This window comes from Tiliqua scincoides, chromosome 2 (genome assembly GCF_035046505.1).
Source record: "Tiliqua scincoides isolate rTilSci1 chromosome 2, rTilSci1.hap2, whole genome shotgun sequence".
Taxonomy (NCBI): Eukaryota; Metazoa; Chordata; class Lepidosauria; order Squamata; family Scincidae; genus Tiliqua; species Tiliqua scincoides.
In genome coordinates, this window is record NC_089822.1 from 29961959 (window position 1) to 29988594 (window position 26636).

At 42.6% G+C, this 26636-nt stretch overlaps 1 protein-coding gene across 2 annotated transcripts in view; it reads left to right on the plus strand.

Annotated features, from left to right (window-relative positions):
* The window catches only part of AP3B1 (adaptor related protein complex 3 subunit beta 1), a 214257-nt gene that overhangs the window by 54816 nt on the left and 132805 nt on the right, over positions 1-26636 (plus strand). For both annotated transcript variants that reach the window (XM_066614924.1, XM_066614925.1), the window contains 2 exons: positions 1735-1917; positions 26279-26437. In XM_066614924.1, coding sequence (XP_066471021.1) covers positions 1735-1917; positions 26279-26437 — 342 coding nt within the window. The remainder of the gene's footprint in view (positions 1-1734; positions 1918-26278; positions 26438-26636) is intronic.

Below are 26636 nucleotides of genomic sequence, written 5' to 3' on the forward strand. Positions count from 1 at the left end.
CTCGAAGAAATAATGTTGCATTGCCAGTTATTCAGGAAAGTGGTCTATACCTGAATATTTCATAAATCTTTGAACAAGCCTGGGATATCTGGTGTGCTTGCTGGGGGTGGAAGAGGTTGAAGGTGGGGCCTAGCTAATATGTGCCTTTCCTGTGTAAAGGAAATAAGCTCACACATAACAGTGGGGAGATAAGTTTGAACTCATCTTATGTTTTAAGAGTTTGGTTCTTTAAATACTTGCCATCTGTGGCAAATGACCACTGATATATGGGCACTGGAGAATAGTGTAGTGCAGTGTTTTCCAAACTTTTTAGAGGCTTGCTGCCTGACTTATAAATGCCAAGGGTTGTGGCTATAATGTTGGTTGGGCAGCAGTGCCCCCCCCCCCCAAGCAGCTTGTTTAACCTTTCATGCACATTGCCTAATTTGCACTGTCAGTTTCACGACCCAACAAAAATGAGCCTTATGTAATATAGGCTATGTAATGTAAGGTGGGCCCTGGACCTACATTTTGGAAGTCGCTGGTGTAGTGTATTGATGAATAATAGGATAGCTTATATTGTGGGTACAAATTCCCATTTTGGTTGCCTTGGTTTAATTTTTATTTAAGAGTATTAATACACTTTTTTTTATAAAACTCAAAGTGGTTTGTAAAATTCATATTTTCAACAATAAAAGGAGCAAAATAATAGAATAGGTAATAAAATCAACGATATTAGAAGTAGTCAGCAGTAAAAACACAAATCCAGCAGTGGATACTTAAAAGGCAATATCACAGTGAGAAGGCACTTTGACAGTGGAGGTCAGCTTTCTTTTAAAATGTTAGGCAGAGCTTAGGAAAAAGAAATATAACCTTAATGAACAAAAATTGGTTACCAGGGAGAATGATGATCTCCTCTTCGTCACTATTCCCTATTCTAACTGCACCTGTTTATGGCTGCTGCAGAGACTCTTCTCTCATTATTAAGCAATACCAGAGAAACTCCCTGGTCAGAGAATGGCCCTCTGACTAAATCCTTATGAAGAAATGTGATCAGTCTAGAAGCGGCCATAACATTTCCAGAAAAAAGTACCAAACAGATGGATAGACATGTGTCTAACACTTCTATAGGCTGGCAAAACAATTGGATAAAAAATACACCTGTTGAAAAAAACATGATGTGGAAAAGAGCTAAGTGTACTGCAGTTGCATTTTTACAGTCTCCCTTAGTCATAGAATAGGTTCAGAAGTAATGGGAAATCATGCTTGCCTGCTATGAGTGAACTTGTGAGTTGTGGGTTTGTGTCCCTTCAACCATACAGGAGACCCTTCACTCACACAAGAGTGGAAGCTTCCCCTTTTGTTTTGAAGTCAACTGTAGGTATTATGTACAAACATGGGAAACTGTGGTTTATTCAGAGGAACAGTGAAATTAGTTTGATTGTGTTCTAGCTAACCTTGACTCAAAAATATCACAATTGCCTGCATTTGTCTATAACATGGAAAAGGTTTACTGCAGAGCAGAAGTTTTTGCTCTTCTCTTGCATGCAGAAGATATGAAAGCCCATGTGTCTCCCAGCCTTGTTCTTGTAGGTAAAAAATGGCACTTACCTGTTGCACCTAAACCTGCCCTTAGTTTCTCCCTTCTTGTCACTCAACCTTTCTTACTAGAGTTTGTTCTTGTGTTCAGATTTAGAGTGGACATGACTTGGAAGATTTACTAAAGTGTTTGTGTTTTAATTTCTTGTTCTTTAGCTTGTAGCAGGGAGTGTTGTGATGGCATTTGAAGAAGTGTGTCCAGACAGAATAGATCTGATTCACAAGAACTTCCGGAAGCTTTGTAATCTGTTGGTTGATGTGGAAGAATGGGGCCAAGTTGTCATTATTCACATGCTGACTCGATATGCCCGTACACAGTTTGTGAGCCCATGGAAAGAGGTGAGCACTTATTTCTTTAAAAAGTTATTTTGGAAGTCTTTTTTGTTAAAGCAAGTTCCGGACAAGTGTTTTCAGAAATGTAGAGGTTTGTGTATACAGATATATATTGTACACTTTTGTTGTAATGTTCTGGGGAAGGGTGGGAATAAAAAATTATTGTATTCACCAGTTTGAAGGAATATCCATATTAATTGTAACGCAGAGCCTTGTGAATTTCCACTGTCTCCATGAGAAAGGGTTAAAATGTCATTAACCCCAAAACTGGCATCAGCCTCACAAATGGCAAAAATTATTTATCAGTGAGTATGCCATTGTAAGAGTGGAGTTGTTTAGGTTGGGCAGTTCTAATACTGGTAGAGTGATAGATATGTCTAACCTGAAAGGGTTTTCTCCCATTGTGAGTACCCTCTTAACTGGCCCTACCCCTGGCAGAGTGGGAAGAGGCCACAAGACCAGGCAGGGGTGAAGAACTGTGGAGGGCTTTTCCAGGGCCATTGGAATTGGAGCCATGATCTGCCTTTGCTTTTCTTACACGGAGCCTCAGAATGACTTCTGGGAAGGAGGTTAGGTTGGTATCCCTTTCTTCCTCCAGATCAGGAGGGGTTGAGTCTCTTCCATAGGTCAGGATCGGATACTTTCTCTCCAAGGGCATGCTGTCTTCACTCAGCCTCACTGGGGGCTCAGACAAGTTCCCTGGTGTCACCAGGTGCATCTCTGGCTTGTCAGCACCTGGAGCCACCCAGAAGTCTATGGCCCAAACTGTGCAACACAACAGCCTCCCTGTTGCCAACCCGCCTTGGCAAGTTGACACCTGGACACTCATGCTTTTTGAGAAGGAACACAGTTGTAATTTGGAAGTGATTTTGAATCCAGACCTTCTCCTGGATGCTCAGTTTGAGATAGTGATAATCTCTGTATTGTCCCATATATATTTATTTTATTTAAGAAATTTATATCCTACCTTTCCCTTGTCAGAACAAATGCCCAAGGCGGCTGACAAAGCTTTATAAACCTCTGTGGCTAACAAAGCTTTATAAACCTCTGCTAACTGAGTAAGAGGCACTTTTTCAAGTGGGTGCTCCTCTTTTTTTAGCAGGGGGAGAGTAACTGGCCCTCCTCACCCCAGCAGTGTCTTTTCTAGCGGCTGCCTGCTGGTGGTGTTTTGCATCTTTTTTGATTGTGAACCCTATTGGGACAGGGAGCCATTAGTTATTTGATTTTTCTCTGTAAACCGCTTTGTGAACTTCTTGTTGAGAAAGTGGTATATAAATACTACTACTACTACTACTACTACTACTACTACTACTACTACTACTACTACTACTACTACTTAATAATAATAATATGTACAAAGTTATTGCAACAGGTAAACAACAAAGGCACTAAAACATTAATGTTAACATTACATAGTGGAATGTAACCAAGACAGAGCAAAAATGAACAATTATCACTGAGTCAATGGGGAACAGGTAAGTCCAGGGAGGCAATCAGGTCACAGCAGTATTTCAGAGGTATAGAGCAGTATTCCTCAAACTGTGGGTTGGGACCCACCAGGTGGGTCGTGAGCCAATTTCAGATGGGTCCTCATTCATTTTTTTATATATTAGACTTGATGCTATCATGGTATGTGACTGCATTTGGGGAAATGTTACAGACCTGTACTTTGAACAAACTACTATGTATATTATTTTAACAATGATAGTTAACTGGATGTACTCCCATGTAAGTGTGGGTTGGATTGCAGCCTAGGATTGTGAAAAATTTTCCTGCTTGATGTCACTTTTGGTTATGACATAACTTCCAGTGAGTCCTAAATTCTCATTCTAAAAAGTGGGTACCGATGTTAAATGTGTGAGAACCACTGGCATAGAGTAAATATCCACTCAGCAGCCAAATGTCAGTTGACATGGGCCCTCACTGAAAGGCTATGAGAGAAGGAATAGTTCTCAATTCTCCTGGGAGGGAGTTCTATAGTTGTGGTGCTACTACAGAGAAGGCTTGCCCCCAAGCTGCCATCCTTCTCACTTGGGACAAAGGTGGCACTTGTAAAAGAGCCTGCTCAGATGATCTAAGAGGGCGGTCTGGAATGAATGGAAGGAGGTGGTCTTTCAGATAGTTTGGGCCCAGGTCATGGAGGGTCTTAAAGGTTAGAACTAGCACCTTGAATTGGGACTAGAAGTGAATGGGCAGCCAGTATAGCTGCTGAAGCAGTGGTGCAGCTAAGTCATTTTGTTTGGCCCCTGTCACTACTTGAGCCACTACATTCTGCACTAACCACAGTTTCAGAATTGTTTTAGAAGGTAACCCCACATAGAACTCATCGCAGTAGTCCAGACTTGAAGTTACTAAAGGAGGGGTCTTCAAACCCCAGCCCGGCAGCCAGATGCGGCCCACAACAAGCCTCTTTCTGGCCTGTGGCCAGCCTCTTGTCCCCTGAAAGCCTCTGGCCCACTCAACTGAACATCACCAGAACTGTGCTCTGATTATGTCTGGAGGGTGTTCTGAGAGCCAGAGAGGTTGAATGAATGAGCCCGTTCATTCATTTATTTACTCATCTAAGTTCCATCCCTTATTTATTTAAATTTTATGTTTAAATTTTTTTTCTAACCCTCAACACCACGCCAGATATTTGTTGTGGCTCTCTGGCCAAAAAGTTTGGAGACCCCTGTACTAAAGCATGGGTCACTGTAGCCAGGTCCAAATGGCTCAAGTATGAGTTAGCACACCAGCCTGAGCTGGGAGAATGCACTTCTAGCAACTGCTGTCACCTGGTTCTCCAGAAAGAGCTTGCAGTCCAGGAGAGCTCCCAAGCTGTGTACCCTCATTCAAAGAGGGTAGATGATTCAGTGCCTGCATTGAGGATTTCTTGATCAGGAGAACCTCTGTCTTTTCAGGATTTAGTTTCATTTTATTGGCTTTCATCCAGTCCCTGATGTCATCCAGACAGTGCCCTGGAATTTCCACAGCTTCCTCAGAGCAGGATGGAAAGGAGAGAGAGTTGGGTGTCATCCTCATATTGATGGCACCCCAATCCGTATCCCCGGATGATCTTCCCCGGGGTTTCATGTAGACTTTAAAAAACATGGGATAGGCCCCTGAGACACTCCATACTGTAAGGGTCAGGGTGTCAAACTGGTGTCTCCCAGCATCACCATCTGGGACCTGTTAGACAGGAAGCAGTGGGACCATTGTAGAACTTCTTTGCTCTTTAAGATTTAGTCTAGAAAATATTTTGATAGTGCCATAATCCATCAAATTGTGCAGAGAAGACATTTTGTGTAGTGGCTCCAATGTTGAGGAATCAACTGTTTGTTGAGATGTGTGTCAGATTTGGGAGCTTGATCCTTTAATATGATTTGTACAATTTCTCTTTTTAGACAGGCCTTCTGTAACTAACGTGCATTTATGTTCACATCTTATTGGCTACCATATTATCTTCTCTTTTGTATCAATTGGTAGTAAGTTTAGAGTGTGTTTTGTGACTGTAATGGTAGTATCCTGTGATAGGAAATGCTGTTAGAAGGTGTGGTATTTATTTTAAAAACACAGACCCTCCTTCACACAGGAACTGGAAATATACATCTTTCAAGGGTGGGGGGAGAAACATGAGTGATGTATTTGTCTGTTCCAAGACTTGCTATCTTATTTTAAGATTGCCAAGAACTTAGGGGTTTCTGGAAGGCAACATAAGACAACCACAGCCAAGTTGATGTAATCGTGGTAGTTAATGCTCATAAATCTGTCATTCTTTTTTGTAATATATAAATAAAAGGGTAATATGGCAATGTGTTTAACTATTTTGATATGATTTTAGGTGCTTGGGTATTTGGAAAGAAGAGCAAGTGCCTTCCTTATACCTCCTTTCTCTATGGCAGTTGTAATTTTTTTGTTTGGGAGCTTATTTGAATAAATATTCTGGATTATGCTAGGAGAATGAATATCATTTATTTTGAACATTTATATCCGATTTCTCTTGTAATCCATTTTTGAGTTACTAATTAACAATATGAAAACAGTAAAACTTCAGTATATTTAAAAAGTCAATGCAAAGGCCCGCAGTAGAATGAAAAAATCTCGTTTTACCAAAATAACAGCAAAAGGCAAAAACAGCAATCATGTAAAACAGCGTTTCTCAAACTGTGGGTCAGGACCCACTAGGTGGGTCACAAACCAATTTCAGGTAGGTCCCCATTCATTTCATTTCATTTTTAATGTAGTAGACTTGATGCTACCATGGTATGTGACTGCATTTGGGGAAATGTTACAGACCTGTACTTTGAACAAGCTACCATGTATATTATTTTAACAGTGATACTTACTCCTGGGTAAGCGTGGGTAGGATTGCAGCCTAGGATTGTGAAAAAATTTCCTGCCTGATGTCACTTCCGGTCATGACATCACTTTCGGTGGGTCATGGTGCTAAATGTCTGAGAACCACTGCTGTAAAAGGAATGAAATAAAGCAACTTTGAAAGTCTCTTTAAAATGTCAAACCTTGGCCAGGCATCTTAAAGTGTGCAAAGCAGGAACCATGTAAACTTCCATAGGGTTGACATGCTAAGTGATTTGGTATCACTTCAGAAAAGAATACTGTTACAATTTGTCAGGTGACTACTTGGGGGTAGGGGTGGGGGAAGTGGTGTGGCTTTTATACTCAATAAACATTTTTAAATTTTTCATCTTATAGTGCCTCCATCAGGATCAAAGATGTGGATGCTATGAACCTGTTTACTCATTATTTCTCAGAAAAATCTCATCCCAGTATGATTCTGAGGCTCTAATGTGCTCATTCCCCTGACCCTGAGATATTCAATCTGTGTGTCCCGCCTCCCTGGTGAGGCGTGGCTAGCCTCCAGAGGTGTCACCAGGCATTTTGGGGAGAGAGGCTGGGCTGCTCTGCTCAACTGCACGTGCTGCCTGCTGACTTGCTGCTTTTCTGCAGCTGTGAACAAGGTGTGTGGGGCAGCGTGAGAAACATGGTGGGGGAGGTGGGAGAGAAGGCTGGCTGGGCAGGCAGAGGTGCTGCATCTCATGGAGCTCTCTCCATGTTGCAACCTCACCCCAAGGACTACATTTCCCAGTGTGCCCCTTGCCCTGGGCATCCTGGGATTGGTCAAGGCTGGAGGAGAGGAGAAGAGGCTTCAAACTGGGAGGGTAGAGTTTGCTGCTCAAGAAGGAGGGAGCCAGCAACACAAGCAGCTTGGCGAAGGAAGGAGCCAGCCTGCTCTGGGGGGTGTCCAAATGCCCCAGCCTACATCCCTCTGTCTTGCCATGAGGTGGCATCTGCATGCTGGGTGTATGCCTTGGCGTCTAGCCTAGACGCCTTTAAAAGGGGATTGGACAAGTTTCTGGAGGAAAAATCCATTACGGGGTGCAAGCCATGATGTGTATGCGCAACCTCCTGATTTTTGAAATGGGTTATGTCAGAATGCCAGATGCAAGGGAGGGCACCAGGATGAGGTCTCTTGTTATCTGGTGTGCTCCCTGGGACATTTGGTGGGCCGCTGTGAGATACAGGAAGCTGGACTAGATGGGCCTATGGCCTGATCCAGTGGGGCTGTTCTTATGTTCTTATGTGTGTGAGCAGCCCCCATCTGCTTTGGGATGAGTTGTAATCTTGCTTTATGTGGCTGCAATCCTTTCCACACTTTCCTGGGAGTAAGCCCCATTGACTCAAATGGGACTTACTTCTGAGTAGACCTACATAGGCGTGGGGGGGTCTGTGTCAGCTTAACCCATGATCCTCACCTTTCTCTTTTTCCTCCCCCCTCAAAAAAGAAAAAAAAGCCACTCTTGATGGCTTTGTCGCCAAAAATTGTTTAAAAATAAAAATCCCCATTTCTTTTCAGCCATCCCCTTTTTCCTCCTACCTCCTTTTTGGGGGGGGGGGGTACTCTGTTGGCTGCTACTGTAAGACAAAAGACACAATCCTAGCTAGGTCTACTCAGAAGTAAGTCCTATTGTGTTCAGTGGGACTTACTCCCAGGTAAGTGGGGTTAGGATTCCGTCCAAACAGTCTTTAGGTCTCAGTTTGCATCAGTTTGCAATTAGCAGATGCACACAAAACAAAGTCCTCCCTTCCTGCAGCAAATTCATCTCTTCTTCCCCCTCCCTTTCCCAAACCCTCCAGGTGTGCTGCTAACAAACTCAGGGTACAATCCTAACCAGGTCTACTTAGAAGTAAGTCCTATTTTGTTCAATGGGGCTTACTCCCAGGAAAGTGGGGTTAGGATTGCAGCCTCAGAGTGCTGGCAGTTGTTTCTAGTGTATAGTTATAACACCTTCATCCCCATTTTGGGGGTAACTGAGGTGAGGTGTTGTCATGGGGAGCCATGACCAATGGCAACAAGGATCAGGGGAGGTTTGAGCTGGAAAAGTTCGAGAACCACTGCCCTGACCACTGGGAGAAGGTAATGAAGGTACAGAGGTGTACCACATATAATTATTTTTTTCCTCTGTGGTACAGAGGTGTACCACATATAATTATTTTTTTCCTCTGTGTTGATGGGGAGGAATATCTTAAAATTCTGAAATCATGTGCGTGAGATTTCTCCCTGAAAAATGCATTTATTGGGCCTATTTTCTTACCTGAGCCATGATTCACAAAACTTTTCCATAGGCTGTGAGATTAGTATATAACGGGCTTTGGGCATGTGTTTCTTCTCAGTGCTCCTTCATGCTACTTGGCAAGGAACAGTCAGAATGCTCTGACTGTTTTGTAGCAGTCAGAATGCTCACAAAAATAGTTTCTGATACAGCAAGAGAGCCTGTTCAAAGTGAAACGTCAAAAATCCCATTAGGCATGACCAAACCCACCTACAGTAGTGTTTTGATCCTAACCATGAGGTCTATCTTACACCAAGTTGATATTTTGTATGTGGTTACTTGTGATATTCACAAGAATTCCTATTACACCATCAGAGGTAGGACATATGTAGTTTCCATTTAGAGAAGAAAATTATCTTCAACTTGGAAAACCCATCTTGAAGTAGTCCTAAGTATATTTTATCACATTGAAATATTGTTTGCAATAAAATTTTCCTGGGAATTGTTTAAAATAAAACAAAAACCTGGAGAAGTGATGAAGTAAACATAAGGTACTCAAAACTATTTGTAGATACAGGATACAGACTGGTTTCCAAAGAATTCAAAATGTTAATACAGTATATAGGACAGACTTCAGCCCTCAAAGTACTTCATTTAAAAAAATCTGCTGGAATAAGCAGGTGTTATGCTGTGTGTCAAGAACTAGTTCATTGGGCTTTTAGCACATTTAAAAAAATGGAATTGAGTATGTACAGTTTCCAGCAGGTTATGCCTGGGGAAAAATGGTATAGATTTAAACATAGTTGTCAGTGAAAAATGGTTTATCCAGAATCCACCAAAATCCAGTTTAAAGTGGGGTGACCACACTAAAGAGCTAAGAGTGAAATTTGATGTGGAAATATATATTTAATTTAATGTACTTTTTATGATATCTCTATTAAAATAAATGTATATAATAAAAGAATAAAATGAAAGTTCTTTCATATGATATAGTGATGATTTATGCTTGTGCTACACAGTCTGCCCTAGATTGTGTTTTTTAAGGAGAATTTCCCTTCGGGGAGGCATATATTGAAATGTGTTGGGCCAATTCATACATTTTGTAAACAAATGTTTTGTATTGACCTTGTTAGAGGATTCTTCCTGGCTAGTTTTTCATCAGGTTCATCTGTAGTGTCTTGTATGTTTTCTTCCCCTTCATGGCTAAGTAAAGTTAGCTATATGCTGTTGCACTCTTACAAGGTAGGCAAGCTCCTGTTTGAATCAATACCTTGTTGATATCTTTCATTTATACCTTATGTCATTAAATATATAATCAGGAGCAGATTCCTTATCAGACAAAGTCAGAACAAACGTTTACAAATGTAACAAACTTTACATTGTTTTTTCCGTTCTGCCATGAAGGTACCTGGAGGTTTACAGTTAAGCATTTTGTTATTTTTGTTGTTAGATGTTTTAGCAGTTGAGAGTTCCCTGTACCTATACCTTCATCCTCACGTGAGAGTACCATAGCAAGCGTGACATTTTCATTGTATACCTTGACAAAGATTCTAGAGCAGCAATCATATGCACAAGTTTGAAGGAGTACATCCCATTGAACTCAGTGAAACTTCTAAGTAAAGCTAGCTTTTCCAACTTCATCTTGTTGTGATTCATTATTTATCTTCTCACTAATAATCTGCTGCCTTATCATAGGTATACAGATCATCATTAGAATGCAAATTTTACCATGGCCACATTTATCATGACAATTTATTTAACTATCCCCCCCCTCCCCCGAAAGGCGGAACCGGGTAAAAGCAAAGTATAGGCCTCTGATAGAAGCCATGTTAACCAGATGCAGCTGTTAGAAAGTTGCTCATTAGGGTGTTCCAGAGGAGCTAGCTTCTTGGGGAGATGTGGGAGCAGCTGACCCTCATCTCTAAGAGATAGCAGTTCCCAGAGTGGCTGATTGGCCAAGTACATCTTGATTATGAATCTGTTCCAGCTGCAGGTTTCAGGCTGGGAGGGGTGACCTGCCATGAGTGAGTGGCTTGATCACCTCTCTGCCCTAGAAAGTTTGGCTCGTTCTGATTTCTGATTGGCAGGTGAGCTCAAGTCTGTTATAACAAGATCCTTTGTCTTAGTTTTACTCTGGCCCATGGGGCCTGAGCTTCAAAAGATTACAAAATGACTTTATAGTCAGGAAAAAATACAGTAAAAGGATGCCTTGAGTGCCCTTTGCTGGGGTAGAAAGGCAGGATATAAATTCTATAAATAAATAATAAAGCAAAAATAAAAACATAATTAGAAAATCTAAAATATTAAATCAACGCTTGGAGCCTTATGGAAGAAAAAAGTTTTAACATATGTAGAAGGAGCCAGATGAATCTTCCTACTGAGGGAGTTCCATAGGTTTGGTGCTGTCACCAGCAATGCAGAATTTCCTATCAACAGTACCTCTGGATTATGTTTCAGCTTGTTTGCACTCATCCAACCCAGCACTGTCTACAACCACGGAGTCTGGGCTAAGCCTGTATTATCCGCAACACATGCATTTTTATTGCACTAGTCCAGACTTGGTAAACATCAAAAATCAAGATGGTTAAACATCCAGGAGTAGTAATGGTATGGCACGTTCCTTCAGGTATTATGGCCATAAAAAGAAAAGTAATCCATAATAAAATAATCAGATAGTGCATTGACTTCCTCCCATCTCTGACCCTTTTATAATAGTAGAGTCAAAGTCAGCATGAATGCAAGTGACTTTACCTGCAAAATGATTAGTAAATTGTTTGCAGTGCACTATTCATGTCCCCAGGCATGAATTCAGAAGGCACAACACTAGTCAGTACAGTTTGCTAGATTACACTGACCAGATGCAAAGAAGCCTTCATTGCCTCAGGCTCTGATGATGTCACAACTCTCTGTTCACCTGCATTCAAACTCCCAGTGAAGCAGCTTCATTGCCCTCAGAACTTCTGTTACATACAGCCTTCTGTGATGCATAACACACATTATATGTGATTGGGAACTTCAGTCTTCTTGGGAACATAATTTCTTGGCTGTGGCACACTCTAAATAAAACTGGCATTTGGGGCATAGGAGAATGTTAGCAACCATGTCAAAGTCTACACCAAAGAATGTTATGTAGCTGTAGCCCAGTGGTGCCCAAACCCTGGCCCTGGGGCCACTTGCAGCCCTTGGGGACTCCCAGTCTGGCCTGTGGGGAGCCCCTAGTCTCCAATTAGCCTCTGGTCTTCCGGAGACTTGCTAGAGTCTGACGCAACTGCTCTCAGCGTGGCAGCCAACTGTTCAACCTTTTGGGTGAACCTCCTCTGCTTGCTGTATCATGTCTGATGCTGCAGTAGGAGCAAAGGAAAGGCTGACCTTGCTTTGTGCAAGGCCTTGAGCTGTTGCAAGACCTTCATTCATATAAGTTCCATCTCTAATATATTCATTGATGTAAATTTATTCATATTTGAAATGTACATTTGTTTTTTTTCTTTCCTGGTCCCCAACACAGTGTCAGAGATTATATGGTCCTCCTGCCAAAAAGTTTGGACACCTCTGTGTTAGCCTACACTGAAAAATTAATAGAATTTATATCAATTAATATATATTAATGAATATATATTGAATGGGTACTAAGGGATACAGTTAAGATACGCTGCATAAATAATAAAATACATCTCATCTCTAGAATCCTGCAGAGACTTCAAGATCCCTAACCTCCAGAGGTGAACCACCTGAGTGAGTCCTGCACCTGTGCAGAGGTCATGAGCTGTTCAGTCCAAAACTCATTCAACAATTATGTGTCTGTGATAAGGAGTTACATGGCTCCCCCATTTACTGATTATTTATTTATTTACTTATTTTGCCCCTGACATCAGGGTACCCAAAGTAGCTTACAATATTTTAAAAACAATAGATGCAATAATAAATCATAAAAGTAGTAAAAAGGATTCAGAGTTGGTAGTAAAACAGTAACATCAGCAGCTTAATGATAAAAGGCTAATAGACAAAAGGAAAGCAATAACAAAGCAATAGGTAACACAGCCCCTGCCACAAGGCCAGCAGGGAGATCATAGATCTCAATTTAAAGGGAAGGTGTTCTGTGATTGTAATGCCATCCCAGAGAAAGCTCTACATGTAGCCATAAATCTAGGCTCAGTAACAGGTGGCACACACTGGAAGCTTTCAGGTGACCTTGGGGACAGGTGAGTTCATATGTAAAGAGGTGGTTCCGCAATGACTTTGGATCCAAACTGTAAACCAGCATCTTGAATTGCCTTTGGGGGAACAGGCAGCCAGTGTAACTGCAGGAGCAAGGGTTGAACTGAGTCAATTGGCTGAGACAACATGGGCCCCTGCATTCTGGAGTACTTGCAGTTTCCAGGTAGTGCATTAGTGCAGTAGTGCAGTAATCAAGTCGTGATGTCACTGGCTCATGGACCACTATGGTTAGGTCCAATTTACTTTAGCACAACTGCAGCTAACATGCCAGTTAAGCCCTTGTTGACATCCGCTGCCACCTGAAGATCCAGGAGCAGCAGTCAATCCAGAAGAATTCATTGGCTGTGAACCTGTTCTTGCAAAGGGAGTACCACCCAATTCAGAACAAACTGATAGTCCGGAACCTGCATTATGGATCTCCTAACTAAGAGGATTTCTGGTTTGCTCAAATTTAATTTCAGCATCCAGTTCCTAATTGTTTCCACACAGCACTCCAGGACTTTATCATCCTCTTCCCATTCAATACCAAATAGAGCGTGTACCCTGCCATATGTATACCACAGATGTAGTAACATGTCTGCTTAGTTCATGGATGAACAAAATATAGCGAGCAATGTGTTTTCCAAACTGTTCCAAACTTGATGAATATTTAGTACCTTCTATGTTGATTCTTTTAGAATTGAGTGGCAGTGCCAACATGAAGGATAATTTTACTGACTTTGATTCCCTTTTGCTTAATCCATCTTCTGTAATGTACATCACAACTGTACTGATGCTGTCTGTCTTCATATGCATTATACTTATTACTAATCCTTCATCATATTTAGTACCATCTCCAAACATAGCACACAAGACTTGTGAGGATGCTATGAGTACTGTTAAGTGTGGGTGATGGTTAACAGTTTCTTTCTGCTTGTTCAAATACAAGTTACTATGTTTTTTCCTACCAGCTTCTGTACAATACTGGCTATCACATCTCAAAAAAGACATTGTAGAGCTATAAAAGGTGTAGAAGAGGGCAATCAGAAAAATCAGGGGATGTAAGCACCTTTCTTATGAGAAAAAGCCATAACATTTGGAACTTTGTAGTTTAGAGCAGTGGTCTTCAAACTTGGGAACGCTGTGCAACGAAAAACCTGTCCCTGGTGTGAGTGGAGCTTACCGTTCCATGGGACAGGCTGATATCTTCCTTACCATACTTTAGCCTGAGAATGCCTTTTGGCTTCTAAGTAGTGCCGGTGCCCACCAAAATGTCTTGTGGCTTCTAAATAGTGCATGACACACCAAAAATTGGGTAACAACTCACATTTTGAGAATTGATGCATTAGACCAGCCATTTTCAACTACTGTACCGTGGCACACTGGTGTGCCTTGAGTGGTTCCCAGGTGTGCCACAGGAATTTGGAGGAAGGTAATTTATTAATAGGACCAATGGGGGATGTGAGCCTCCCACTGGCAGCTTGGAGTGCACTGTGAATTTTCCAAAACCTGGTGGTGTGCCTTGACCATTTTAGTTCATTGTCAGTGGGCCGTGAGATGAAAACAGTTGAAAATCGCTGCATTAGACAATTTTCTAGAGTACAGGTCCATCACTGGCTCGTAACCCTGGTGACTGGGTGGCGGGAATGGGAACTTGAGTCACAAAAATCTGTTTTTCGCTGATAAGTGTAAACTCGAGTCACACATGTGGAAGACTCAGCAAAACACTTGAGTCAAGGACCTCTGACCCAGACTTTGGTCCCCACCCATGCAGACTTGAGTCTGTCTGTGTCTGGGTGTGCTTGCTTACTGTTTTCACGGCATGATAAACCTCGTGGGGGCCATCATTCAGATCAGGAAAGCTCCAACCAGGAGGCAGGAAGGGTTAATATTTGCTTTTGCATCTGAGCGGGAGGGAGGGAGGCGGGAGCAGGCTCTCTTGCCTATCTCTGAAGGAACCCATGATCATTGGATGAAGGATGGGTGATCTGGTTTGTTTCTTTGGATGAGGGAGGGCAGGAGCCCAAAGAAGTTCTTGCCTTGGAATTGACTGGAAAAACCCAGGAAAAAAGGAGGCAGGGAAGCGGATGGGGGAGGTTCGTAGAGATCACGCTTTCCAATCTCATGGCTACTGTGAGCTTCATTGTTAGTTGGTGGAGGAAATCCCATTGAATGTCTGGCTGCAGTGGGACTACTTCTTACAGCTGCAGAAGATTGGGTCTCCTGGTAAACCTTTCAGCCACTGTGCATGACCCTTCTTCCTCTTGCCACTTCTATCCCTCTCTCACAGTCCCTCCCACCCCCTTCCTCCTTGTTTACAGATGGGTTGGGGCAGCAGGGTAGAGAACTCCAACACACACACACACACACACACACACACACACACACACACACACACACACCCCAGCAGCAGCTCCGTTTTATTTCTGTGTCTGACACATGTATCAAAAAGACTTCTGACTCGAGTTTTTTGAGTCGCAAAAATGCTCCAGGTGATTCGGAAAGTGTCCCTGTTAGGACTCGTTTTTGAGTTGAGTCTTGGGGTGGAGACTCGTGACTCGACTTGAGACAGGCTGTGCTGGATTTGCCCATCCCTGCTGTGTGCTATCTCCAGATTCAGACACAGTGTGCATCTGCATACCAGTTGCAGGTGAGAAATGTGACAGAAGAGCATGTCTTTCTGTCCTACTTTTGAGTTTCCCAGGAGCATCTGACTGACCACTGTGGAAAACAGAGCTGCAGACTGGATGGAAATCCTGATCCAGCAAGGCTCTAATTATGTTCTTTTATTTGCCCAGTAACTACTTGATTTTATATCTGAGGCTATTGCTGCTTTAATCAGGAATTAACCATTTCTTTTTCTTGCTCAAAGTTCTCCATTTGTTTGGCTGTTAGGTGAAATTTCTTTTCCCTGTCTCTAATCTCTGCTGAAATTATTTTTGCCGGTGCTGGAAAGATACATTTCTTCATTAATCTTCTCCTTTCTGTGCTTATGGCATTTACTGATGTAATTACTTTTTAAAAAGTTTTCTTTTAAAAGGCAATATAGTAATATATAAATTAACCTAATGATACCCTTGATAATAATACTTTGCTATATCTCAGATACAAATGATACAAGTTGGTATTTATAAGCCATTGTGATGAGATTATCTTAAAGCTCCATCCAACACATGTTTACTCAGAAGTAGATTCTGTTATAGTCAATGGAACCTATCCCCAGGTAAATGTTGACAAGATTGTAGCCTTAGTCTTGCATAGATCAAATGAGGTAAACGTTTCTCATTTTTGCTGTGTCCTTGTAGTTTGAGCTGACCAATTATATTAAGTGTGAATACTGTGACAGTATGAGAAACAGTTTCAATAGCAGTGAAATCTATACAGTACTGATGTCTTCCTTTCGCCCCATTTGTCACTCCTCCCGTTATTTGTAGATATTATTTTTGTCACGAAATGGCATTGTTGTGGATGTTTTCACTGCCTGGATGGTGAGGATCACCATCCTTGACATGGAAAAGACAATGCTGCTTTCATTTAAATGGTACTCATTGCTCTTTACATCTGTATGCTAGCATATTTGCATAGTAATGCTGCAATCCTATCCACACTTACTTGGGAGTAAGCCCTATTAACTATAATGGGACTTAGTAGTTAGTGTTCCACGATCTCCTTCCTGTCTTCTGCTTCCCAGATTAACTGGATCAGTGTGTGAATGGGAGGGTGAGGTGGTACATTGGGTTCGCTGCCACCATCCCAGGCTAAGGAAACCAGAAAGAAGAGGGCTCTCTGGAAGAAACTCACCCTTCCAGGAGAGCACAGAACCCAAGGTTCTTGCTTAAGATCCAGTCACAATAGCCCTATTGAGTAATGAGATGTGACAATCCACTGAATTACCAGTGAACATGGATCAGACAGTCAAGGAGTCAAAGCATATCCAGTTTAGTTAAGAACCTGAAAGAGAAAGTATTTAAAACAAAATGGGGAAGGGGTGAAGAAAAGTACAGCTTGCTGGCTGTTAAAAAAATATCTGAAGTTGGCTGGATTGACGCAACGAGATAGCTTGATGAAGTTGGGTTCAGTAACTGGAATCATCTAGCAGAGGTGACCAGGTACCTCTTTGTTCTTAAGTAGCTAAGCACACAAAACTCCAAGGTGTTGCTATTCTGGTGAAGTTTGCAGGTGGTCTTGGAGTGACAAGAGGAAGGAAAGCAAAATTAATTCCCTGACTGAGTTCCTATTGCAAGTTTCCTGTATTGTCCTATGAATCTTGACCTTCTGTACTTACTGGAGAGTAAATGCATGTGTTTTCCATGAACTAGTATGTGATTCTAAAGGCTGGAAAAATGCTCCCAAGCATCCTTATGTGCTTGACCTAGGTTTGATTATGTCATGAGGTTATTCAGTTGGATGAGGGGAAAGCGCCTGGCCACTCCATCCCACCCCTTTACCTAGGTCAGGGGTCGGCAACCTTAAACATTCAAAGAGCCATTTGGACCCATTTTCCAGAGAAAATAAAACCTTGGGAGCCACAAAACCCTTTTGACATCTAAAATGAAGATAACACTACATATATAGTTTTTTTTACCTTTATGCTATGTATAAAAAAAACAACTATAGTGTGTTGCATTTTTTTAATCCCACCAGACACCCCTCAAGCACCACTGGTGGTACCACTGGGTATACTGGTGGAGAAACCCAGGAAGGCTGTATGTGCTGATCATGACTTGGTGCCTCAGAAAGCACAGCCTTTGGGCCACCCAGGCACACAGACACCCCTACCAAGGGCACTCACATGCAGTGGCGTAGCTGGAGGAGGACGCAGCACTCAGCCTGGAGGGGAGGTGGGTGAGCTGTTGCAGGCAGACCTTGAACGTCCCTTCGAGGATCCTGCCCGAAGGGGCTTGAGCACTCAGCGGGTGCCGGGCTGGAAGGAGTGGAGAGGCTCTTCTCGCCCTCGTCCCCGCAGCTCTCTGCCTCTCTCCTGCTGCCTCTGGCTGCAACCCGGGTGGGGCAGCATCCCTTGGCCAGTGAAGGGGGCAGCTCTGCTGGACGCGCATCTCTGGTCTGCAGCCCGGTGGAGCGGAGGATAGGGGTCCGGGAGGGAGTCCTGCCGCTGTCCCCTCTGCCTCCTGGCGCTCTCGCACTGCCCGGCGCTGCCCCCGTCACAGGTGATGTAAGTTCCATTGATTACAATGGGACTTACTTCTGAGTAGACAGACACGGGACTGGGCTCTCATAGCCCAATCCTATATGCACTTTCCTGGGAGTAAGCCCCATTGACTCCAATGGAGCTTACTTCTGTGTAGACAGGCATGGGGCTGGGCGCTCGGTTGCTAGCAAACCCGCCAGCATGGGTCAGCGACGTCGCAGCCCCCCTGCCCCGCAGAAGAGGCTCCCCTGCCCCCGCACCCTTGCATGTGGGGGGGGATGATCTGAGGAAGGACCCACAGCGCCCACCCAAGCCCCCCCTTTAGGCTGCCCCACACAGCTCCAACCTGCTGCCCCCCTAGCCCTCCGCCACAGCGATCCGCCTGAGGAGGAGAGGCTGGCAGCGATCTGTGCTGCTGGGGTTGCAATCCTATCTGCATTTTCCTGGGAGTAAGTTCCATTGATTACTTCTGAGTAGACAGGCACGGGACTGGGAGTCAGAAGTATGTCCCATTGTAATCAATGGAACTTACTCCCAGGAAAATGCAGATAGGATTGCAACCCCAGCAGCCCGGATCTCGGCCAGCCTTTCAGCCTCAGGCTGCGATCCTGCACACTTTCCTGGGAGTAGGCCCTTTGGAACACAGTGGGAATTCCTTCTGAGTAGACCCGCACAGGCTTGTGCCCTCCTTCTCCTGAGAGAGTTCTGCTGGGCTGGGCAAGTCCTCGAGGCTCCATGGCAATCAGCGGAGGGAGGGGGGCTGCCATGGCTGGGGTGGGGAGTGATTAGCCACCCTCCAGCTGGGCTCTCCGCCCGTCCCTCCCCACCTGCAGTCTCTTCCGTTGGGAGGCGCCTTCTCCTTTGCTGCACGGGCTCTCCACCTCCACCAAATGGCCGAGCTCCAGGAACAGCGAGTGCTGCCACTTTCACCCGGACTCTAGAGCCGCAGCAGATGGCACTTGCACTTGATCTGCAAACAAGCAGCTTTTTATTATCTCCCTTAGTTTGATATTGGTAACTTCTTTAGTCAATTTCATTTTAATGCACAATTTGCAAGTACTCATTTTTATTGAAACATTAGTTGGAATTTGCCTTTTTAAGCCCCTCTTCCAAATAATCTCCAAACTCATTTTGATTTTTGGAAAGGTTTGGGTCCCCAGAGATGTAAATAAGTGATAGTTTTGAAAAGACCAAGAAATATGCAAGACTATCAACATATTTTCAACCATGCATCTGGATTTGTTAATAAGAATTCTACAACTGTGTATAGGAGAGAGCACTCCAATAACATCTTTAGTGGGAAAGTCAGGACATTCAAATTAAGAGCCAAGAAGGTTACGTAGATACTATAGTATAGTATAGCCTATAGTATGTAAAATTTTTGCCAAGTAATCAAGCTGCAATTATCACTTTACCTTATCACCGGGTCAATCAGAGGGCAGAGCCTTTCAACTCTGAAAAGTTTAGTTTCTCAAGCAGCAGGCAGGCACTGAGATCATTTGTTTCTACAGCAACTGGGAAATTCCAGCCAAAGTTAACCTTTTATTCTCCTTCCTCCTGCTGCAGCAGCCTGGTTCTGCTTTGCAAATGCTTGCAAAAGACAAATGCTTGCAAAGCAGGCCTTTTTTTTTCAACACCAGGATGGGATACGCCTTTCCATATGAAACAAAGTCCCAGGCTACAATTAAATAGTGGACCATTATTTAAGAATAATGCCCATGGAAAGCAGTGGTCTACTTCTGAGTAAAAAGGGTTGCAAATATATGCAGCTGTATCTCTCTGCTGTGAATTGAATTGCACACTCTCAGTTACAGTATGTGTTATGGGTTGTATGTAGAGCTTCTGGCTTAACGCACCAGATACCTTAAAGGTGGATTTGATTCATGGTTCTCCTGCAGTGATTCCCAGCCTTTTTCACTTGCATATCTCTTGGCAGCCCATTTCCATAAATAGTACCCTTCATGTTAGCAAAATGTTTGTAATTAATAATACAAGACCTCATCTCCTCTCTATGAAAGCCCAGACTTCATGTATTTATCACAGTATTTTCTCTTTTTATCTGTTTGAAGAACAGAAGACACTGCCTTTGCACTGTTTTCCACCAGAAGTGTGCTGAGAAATTGTGGGTGATCGATCACTTTCCATATTATGTTTCAGCTTTTTTACTGTGCTGGTTTTCAATCACTGGTTCATACATGAATCGATGACCAAAAACTAGCTATTGGTGGGGCTTTCACAGCCAACTAGCTACCTCCCTTCCTGCCTTGCTGGTCCTTGCAAGGCATTCTGGAGCATGACCTGCCTTTTTCTGCCGTTATTCCATTCTTTTTCAAGTACCCCTAAAGGTTCTGTTGAGTGTCCCTGGGAGTTCATGAATACCAGGTTGGGAACCACTGTTTTACTGGTATGTTGTTTACAGTGCACTTACTCTGATAGTGTTTATGAAAAGGTGGTGAAGACCAGAATTTAAAAAGAATAAAAATGTATCTTACAATCTTTCACTATGTTTTTAATAAATTAGAGACTATAGTTCTTAGGTAACAATTAGTGGTAGGTTATTTTTCAGGATCTGACCTCCGGTAAAATCAGACAAAACTATAGTCAGACACCCTTCTAAATTTAACACCCGACTTATCTGAGGTTCATAGAAAATTCCATGATTGTTGGCTCAGAACCTGCCCTCGACTTATCTGTGGGATTGACTTATGGGTGGGTGCCTGTGGTGTGTGTTTGCACTTGGTACTCTACCAGCAGCATTTAGTTACCTTCTCTGGTTTGGTATTGGCAGTTTTCTTCATTTGAGCTTATTTTTAATCCGTTTTTCGAACATTCAGTTTGTTCAGAACCAAACTGAAATTTAAATCTTATTATCTTCAATACATAAGAAAAGCACTGCTGGATCAGGATACAGGTCCATCTAGGCCAGCTTTTTTTTTTTTTTTTTTAACCCTTTGGCTCACTTAATTGCCACTAGATGGGAAGATCACAAACAGGAAATGATGTCTACCAGTTCTCTCTCTCCATTGCTTGGCTGCAACTGGTATTCAGGTATGCCAATGCAAACCTGAAGATATCATTTCTTTATTTACTTATTTAAAAGATTTCTGTTTCGTCTTTCCAGAGCTCAAGGTGGCTCACAATTCATATTCAATAAAATACAATCATCATACAACATCATAAAAGACATAACAATAAAACACAAGCAATCAAAATTCCAAAGCATCAGTGCATAGTTTATGAATCGCCTCAGCAGCAAAGAGCAGAATGTAAATTAATAACAATGTAAACTAATCAAAGCAAGTGCCCAAAGTAAGACAGCCAAAGTAGTGTTAAAACCATAAAAAACATAATTCCATTGGCTGCAAGAATAAAAATAACTCAAATGCTAGCTGAAATAAAAATGTCTTCAACTCCTACCAGAATACCTCTAATGAGGTATCATATAGTCATAATAACTAGGAGCCTTTAATAAAGTTGTCCATGTATTTGCCTGTAGTTCTTTTAAAGCTATCTAACATAGTGGCTATCATCATATTTTGTTGTAGTTCATTCCATAGATTATGTCATGCATGGAAAAAGTATATCTTTAAGTTTGGGGGTGTCAAATATAAGGCCCATAACCATGGTTAATGTTACCAGAATGGGAAGGGAATGGTATGTGCAAATCTGTGGCACAATGCAGCTCATAACTATGATTATGAGATTAGCAGTATTGCTTTTGTATGGGGCCAGAAAATTCAGATACCAATTGGTTTCTTACTAATTTAATTGCTAAAATAGCAGAAGGAAACCTTTTGATATTAGCAGATCCCCTGCTTTTTCAATAGGTTCTTAAATAAACACATAACAAGGCTTCTTGTGTAGTAGAACAGATTTTTAATTTAGTTTATTTGCATCATTATAGATCAGTATTTAGACTGTTTATATGTAAATGTATGATTTGAGGAACAATTAAGTGTTGACAAACTATATTGCAGTCATATCAATTGCAGTGCGTTTTCCATAATTTTTCTAACTGACATCTTTGATAAATAGTGGTTGCCAAGTCAAAACTGATTATACAGTGCACTAGGAATTCATGGTGCTGTCAGGGAGAAGACCGATTGACTTTAAATTTACATATTAATGAGAAGATTTGTTAAGGGGGTGCTTGACTATAGAAAATAACAGCATATTTATAGGGCACGACATTTTATAAATAAAGCTGATGCAGGAAAATGGAAATTAAACCTTTCAGATTAATACATTCAAGAATGTTAAAATGCATATTTGCATTTTTATTTTCTGAATTTACCTTCCTTTCAGAGCTGTAGAATTTTCTCCTCGAGCTAATGGTTCTGCTCTCTAAGGATTGAATTGTTTTGTGGGTGTCAACAGGTAGGGGGCGACCTACCAATAAAGAGAGAATAGCAGTTTCCGATGTATATGGTCATTCTGATACAAGGCCTATTATCTTCAAAGTTGTATCATCATACAATTGCATGAAGATGCTTAGCCATATCAGGTTTCTATAATGCTAGTACTGCTAGTCACACTGATAAAAGAATTATAATAGAATGTGTTACTTTTTACACTCAAATTTAATTTATTTAATACAAATGGATTGAAGTATCTTTTCACTATATTACATGAAATTGCCTGTTAGACTTTTAAAATGTGAATTCCAAGCTTGTTTGTACAGACTCAGTATAATTGTAACCAGATTTGTTGAGAGAAATGTTAAGTTCTTGCCTGGCCACCAAATTGCTCTTTTTATTGATACCAGTTTCTCTTTTTTACACCCATGAAGAAACAGTTTTTAACATAAGAACATAAGAACATAAGAACAGCCCCACTGGATCAGGCCATAGGCCCATCTAGTCCAGCTTCCTGTATCACACAGAGGCCCACCAAATGCCCCAGGGAGCACACCAGATAACAAGAGACCTCATCCTGGTGCTCTCCCCTACATCTGGCATTCTGACTTAACCCATTCCTAAAATCAGGAGGTTGCGCATACACATCATGGCTTGTACCCCATAATGGATTTTTCCTCCAGAAACTCATCCAATCCCCTTTTAAAGGCGTCTAGGCTAGACGCCAGCACCACATCCTGTGGCAAGGAATTCCACAGACCGACCACGCGCTGAGTAAAGAAATATTTTCTTTTGTCTGTCCTAACCCGCCCAACACTCAATTTTAGTGGATGTCCCCTGGTTCTGGTATTATGTGAGAGTGTAAAGAGCATCTCCCTATCCACTCTGTCCATCCCCTGCATAATTTTGTATGTCTCAATCATGTCCCCCCTCAAGCGTCTCTTTTCTAGGCTGAAGAGGCCCAAACGCCGTAGCCTTTCCTCATAAGGAAGGTGCCCCAGCCCCGTAATCATCTTAGTCGCTCTCTTTTGCACCTTTTCCATTTCCACTATGTCTTTTTTGAGATGCGGCGACCAGAACTGGACACAATACTCCAGGTGTGGCCTTACCATAGATTTGTACAACGGCATTATAATACTAACCGTTTTGTTCTCAATACCCTTCCTAATGATCCCAAGCATAGAATTGGCCTTCTTCACTGCTGCCGCACATTGGGTCGACACTTTCATCGACCTGTCCACCACCACCCCAAGATCTCTCTCCTGATCTGTCACAGACAGCTCAGAACCCATCAGCCTATATCTAAAGTTTTGATTTTTTGCCCCAATGTGCATGACTTTACACTTACTGACATTGAAGCGCATCTGCCATTTTGCTGCCCATTCTGCCAGTCTGGAGAGATCCTTCTGGAGCTCCTCACAATCACTTCTGGTCTTTACCACTCGGAAAAGTTTGGTGTCGTCTGCAAACTTAGCCACTTCACTGCTCAACCCTGTCTCCAGGTCATTTATGAAGAGGTTGAAAAGCACCGGTCCCAGGACAGATCCTTGGGACACACCGCTTTTCACCTCTTTCCATTGTGAAAATTGCCCATTGACACCCACTCTCTGCTTCCTGGCCTCCAACCAGTTCTCAATCCAGGAGAGGACCTGTCCTCTAATTCCCTGACTGTGGAGTTTTTTCAGTAGCCTTTGGTGAGGGACCGTGTCAAACGCCTTCTGAAAGTCCAGATATATAATGTCCACGGGTTCTCCCGCATCCACATGCCTGTTGACCTTTTCAAAGAATTCTATAAGGTTGGTGAGGCAAGACTTACCCTTACAGAAGCCATGCTGACTCTCCCTCAGCAAGGCCTGTTTTTGATTCTTTGCTCACTTAAACTAAGTAATGTTACTGGCCTGCAGAAGTTTGAGTTTTGCGCAGTGGCGTCACAAGGGTTCGCGTCACCCGGTGCGGGATGCCAGCGCGTGTGGGATTCCCCATGCAGTGGGCGGGGCAACAGCCCAGGTGGTGGGTGTGGTGATATACCATCACTCTGCCCCCAATGGTTTTTTTGGCTGTGCCTTTTGATAGTACAAAGATAGAACACATTCTGCATGAAATTACGCATCGATTGATATATAACATGATGGTATTCTTCCAAATTGTGATTTTAGGAATTTTGGTCACTAGTGGTGTCACCCCCCTCAGGGTATCAACGTACTAACACCTTATTGCAGCAGTTCTCAAGCGTTTAGCACTGGGACCCACTTTTTAGAATGACAATCTGTCCAAGACCCACCAGAAGTGATGTCATGGAAGTGACATCATCAGGCAAATTAAAATTATAAATAAAGTAAAACAAATAATTAAATAAGCAGAAGCCAGCCCTGTTCCACCAAGTAAATTTCCTTTGTAGCCTGCCTGCAATAACACTCACCTCCAAAATCAGTAAGGTTTTCAGCCCTACCCAGTGCCCAGTTCAATTTAAGAACTTCTGTTTAAACCAGATCACTGTCAGGATCCACCTGGCTTTGCAAGTCTCAAAAAAGTTCACCTTATCAGCTGAAGCCTCTGTTTTGTTCCTTTTTAGTGGGGGGGGGGGCTGCCTTCTGGAGCATTTGTTGAGCTCCAGTTCCATCACATCAGGACCATTCTGATGCCTTCACATTCCCTTTTGCATGGCCTGACCACCAGCCAAGGCACATTTGCTTACTCGCGAGTAAACGTGACCATGAGGCTTAGTTTCACTTTGCATAGGGTTCAATATATTCGTCTTCTTGGAAGAAGAGACTTCCTTCTCAGATGTTTTTGGGGGACTACATTCATTGGATCAGGACCATTCTGGTGTCTTTGGATTTCTCTCAGCCTGCCCTTTCTGATGGACTAAAGCAAGGTCGCCTACTCATGAGTAAACATGCGATATGGCTCTGTTTCACTTTCCATAGGGCTCCATGCATTTTTTTCTCTCCAGTTTTTTGGCCATAACGTTTGAAAGAAAGGAGCTATTTCACTCTGGTTTTTTGCATTGCATTCAGCTGGAAATTCCACATCCAGTGGTATATGGCATGATGGAGTTGCTCCTAGAAACCACAATTTTAGCACGTCATCCCCCCAGTGCGCGTCACCCCCCTTGCGCGTCACCCAGTGCAGCCCGCACTCCCCGCACCACCCTAGCGATGCCACTTATTGGGGCAAGAAATATAAATTCCATGCATACACTGATGGGTGCTGCGACAGATTAGGAGAGTTCTTGGGGTGGCAGTGAATAGCTTTTACTGTAGTACTACCATACATATAGGCATATTAATGATTGAGGGCCCAATCCTATCCAGTTTTCCAGTACTGGTATAGCAGTGCCTATGGGGTGTGCACTGCATCCAGGGGTGGGGAGACAGTCACAGAGGCCTCCTCAAGGTATAGGAACATTTGTTCTCTTATCTCAAGGCTGCATTGAAGCTGCACTGGTGCTGGAAAGTTGAATAGGATTGGGCCCTCAATTGCTCCTTGGTCACCTGAATTATGGAGGCCAAGGTAAGCCCTTTGTCTTTCAGTTGTTGAAAATTGTTTGAGGAAAATAAACTTTAGTTTGAATTCATAATATATTCAAGGAAATATAGAAGACATTGGACCATGATTTTGGTTTAGGCTAAAAATAAAATGTAATGTCTAATGGGGCAGGAGGTCTGGTCTAGAGGGTAGAGCCTCTGTTGGCCCAAAGCTAACATCAGAAGGTCGCCAGTTCGAGGACACTGGCAGCTCCCTGAACGGCTGAGAATGGTGAGACCTTTAAGCAGCTGACGAGCCGAGCTGAGTGATTTCACCTGCTCTTGGTGTGAGCAAGAAGTGTCTTGGCTGCCCTCCATGTGAGAGATGGAGCTGCTTGTCAGCCTGCGTGGGAGAACTGGAGACCAAACGTGAGACCAAACCAGGAAGATCCATCCTGTAATGTTGTAGGTTCTTGAAAAAGAGAACCTCTATGGTTGTAAAAATCCCCTTGAGGAATTTAGAAACGCCCGCCTATGTAAACCGCCTTGAATAAAGTCAGAGGAGTAATCCGATGACCAGAATGGCGTTATATAAATACCTAGTTGTTTTTGTTGTTGTTATGTGCTAATGTGTAAATTTTTTTTTAATAGGATGGTGCTCTGGAAGAATATAGTGAAAAGAACTTCTATGAATCTGATGATGAGCAGCAAGAGAAACATCAGAATATCAACAAACCATATTCCATGGACCCAGATCACAGATTACTGATACGAAACACAAAGCCTTTACTGCAGAGCCGGAATGCTGCTGTATGACTTAACTCCCTTCATAAATTGACTTTCAGAAAGGGCTGTACTTGTAGTTGTTGAACCTCATATCTTTGCTTTTTGTCTTTGCACAGACTAGATATCCAAAATGAGTATCCTTGGTTTGCAGTTGCTAGTAATATGAAAAACTAAAATTTGTCTAAATGTAACTATTTTTCCCTAACACTCTCTTGAATGGTCA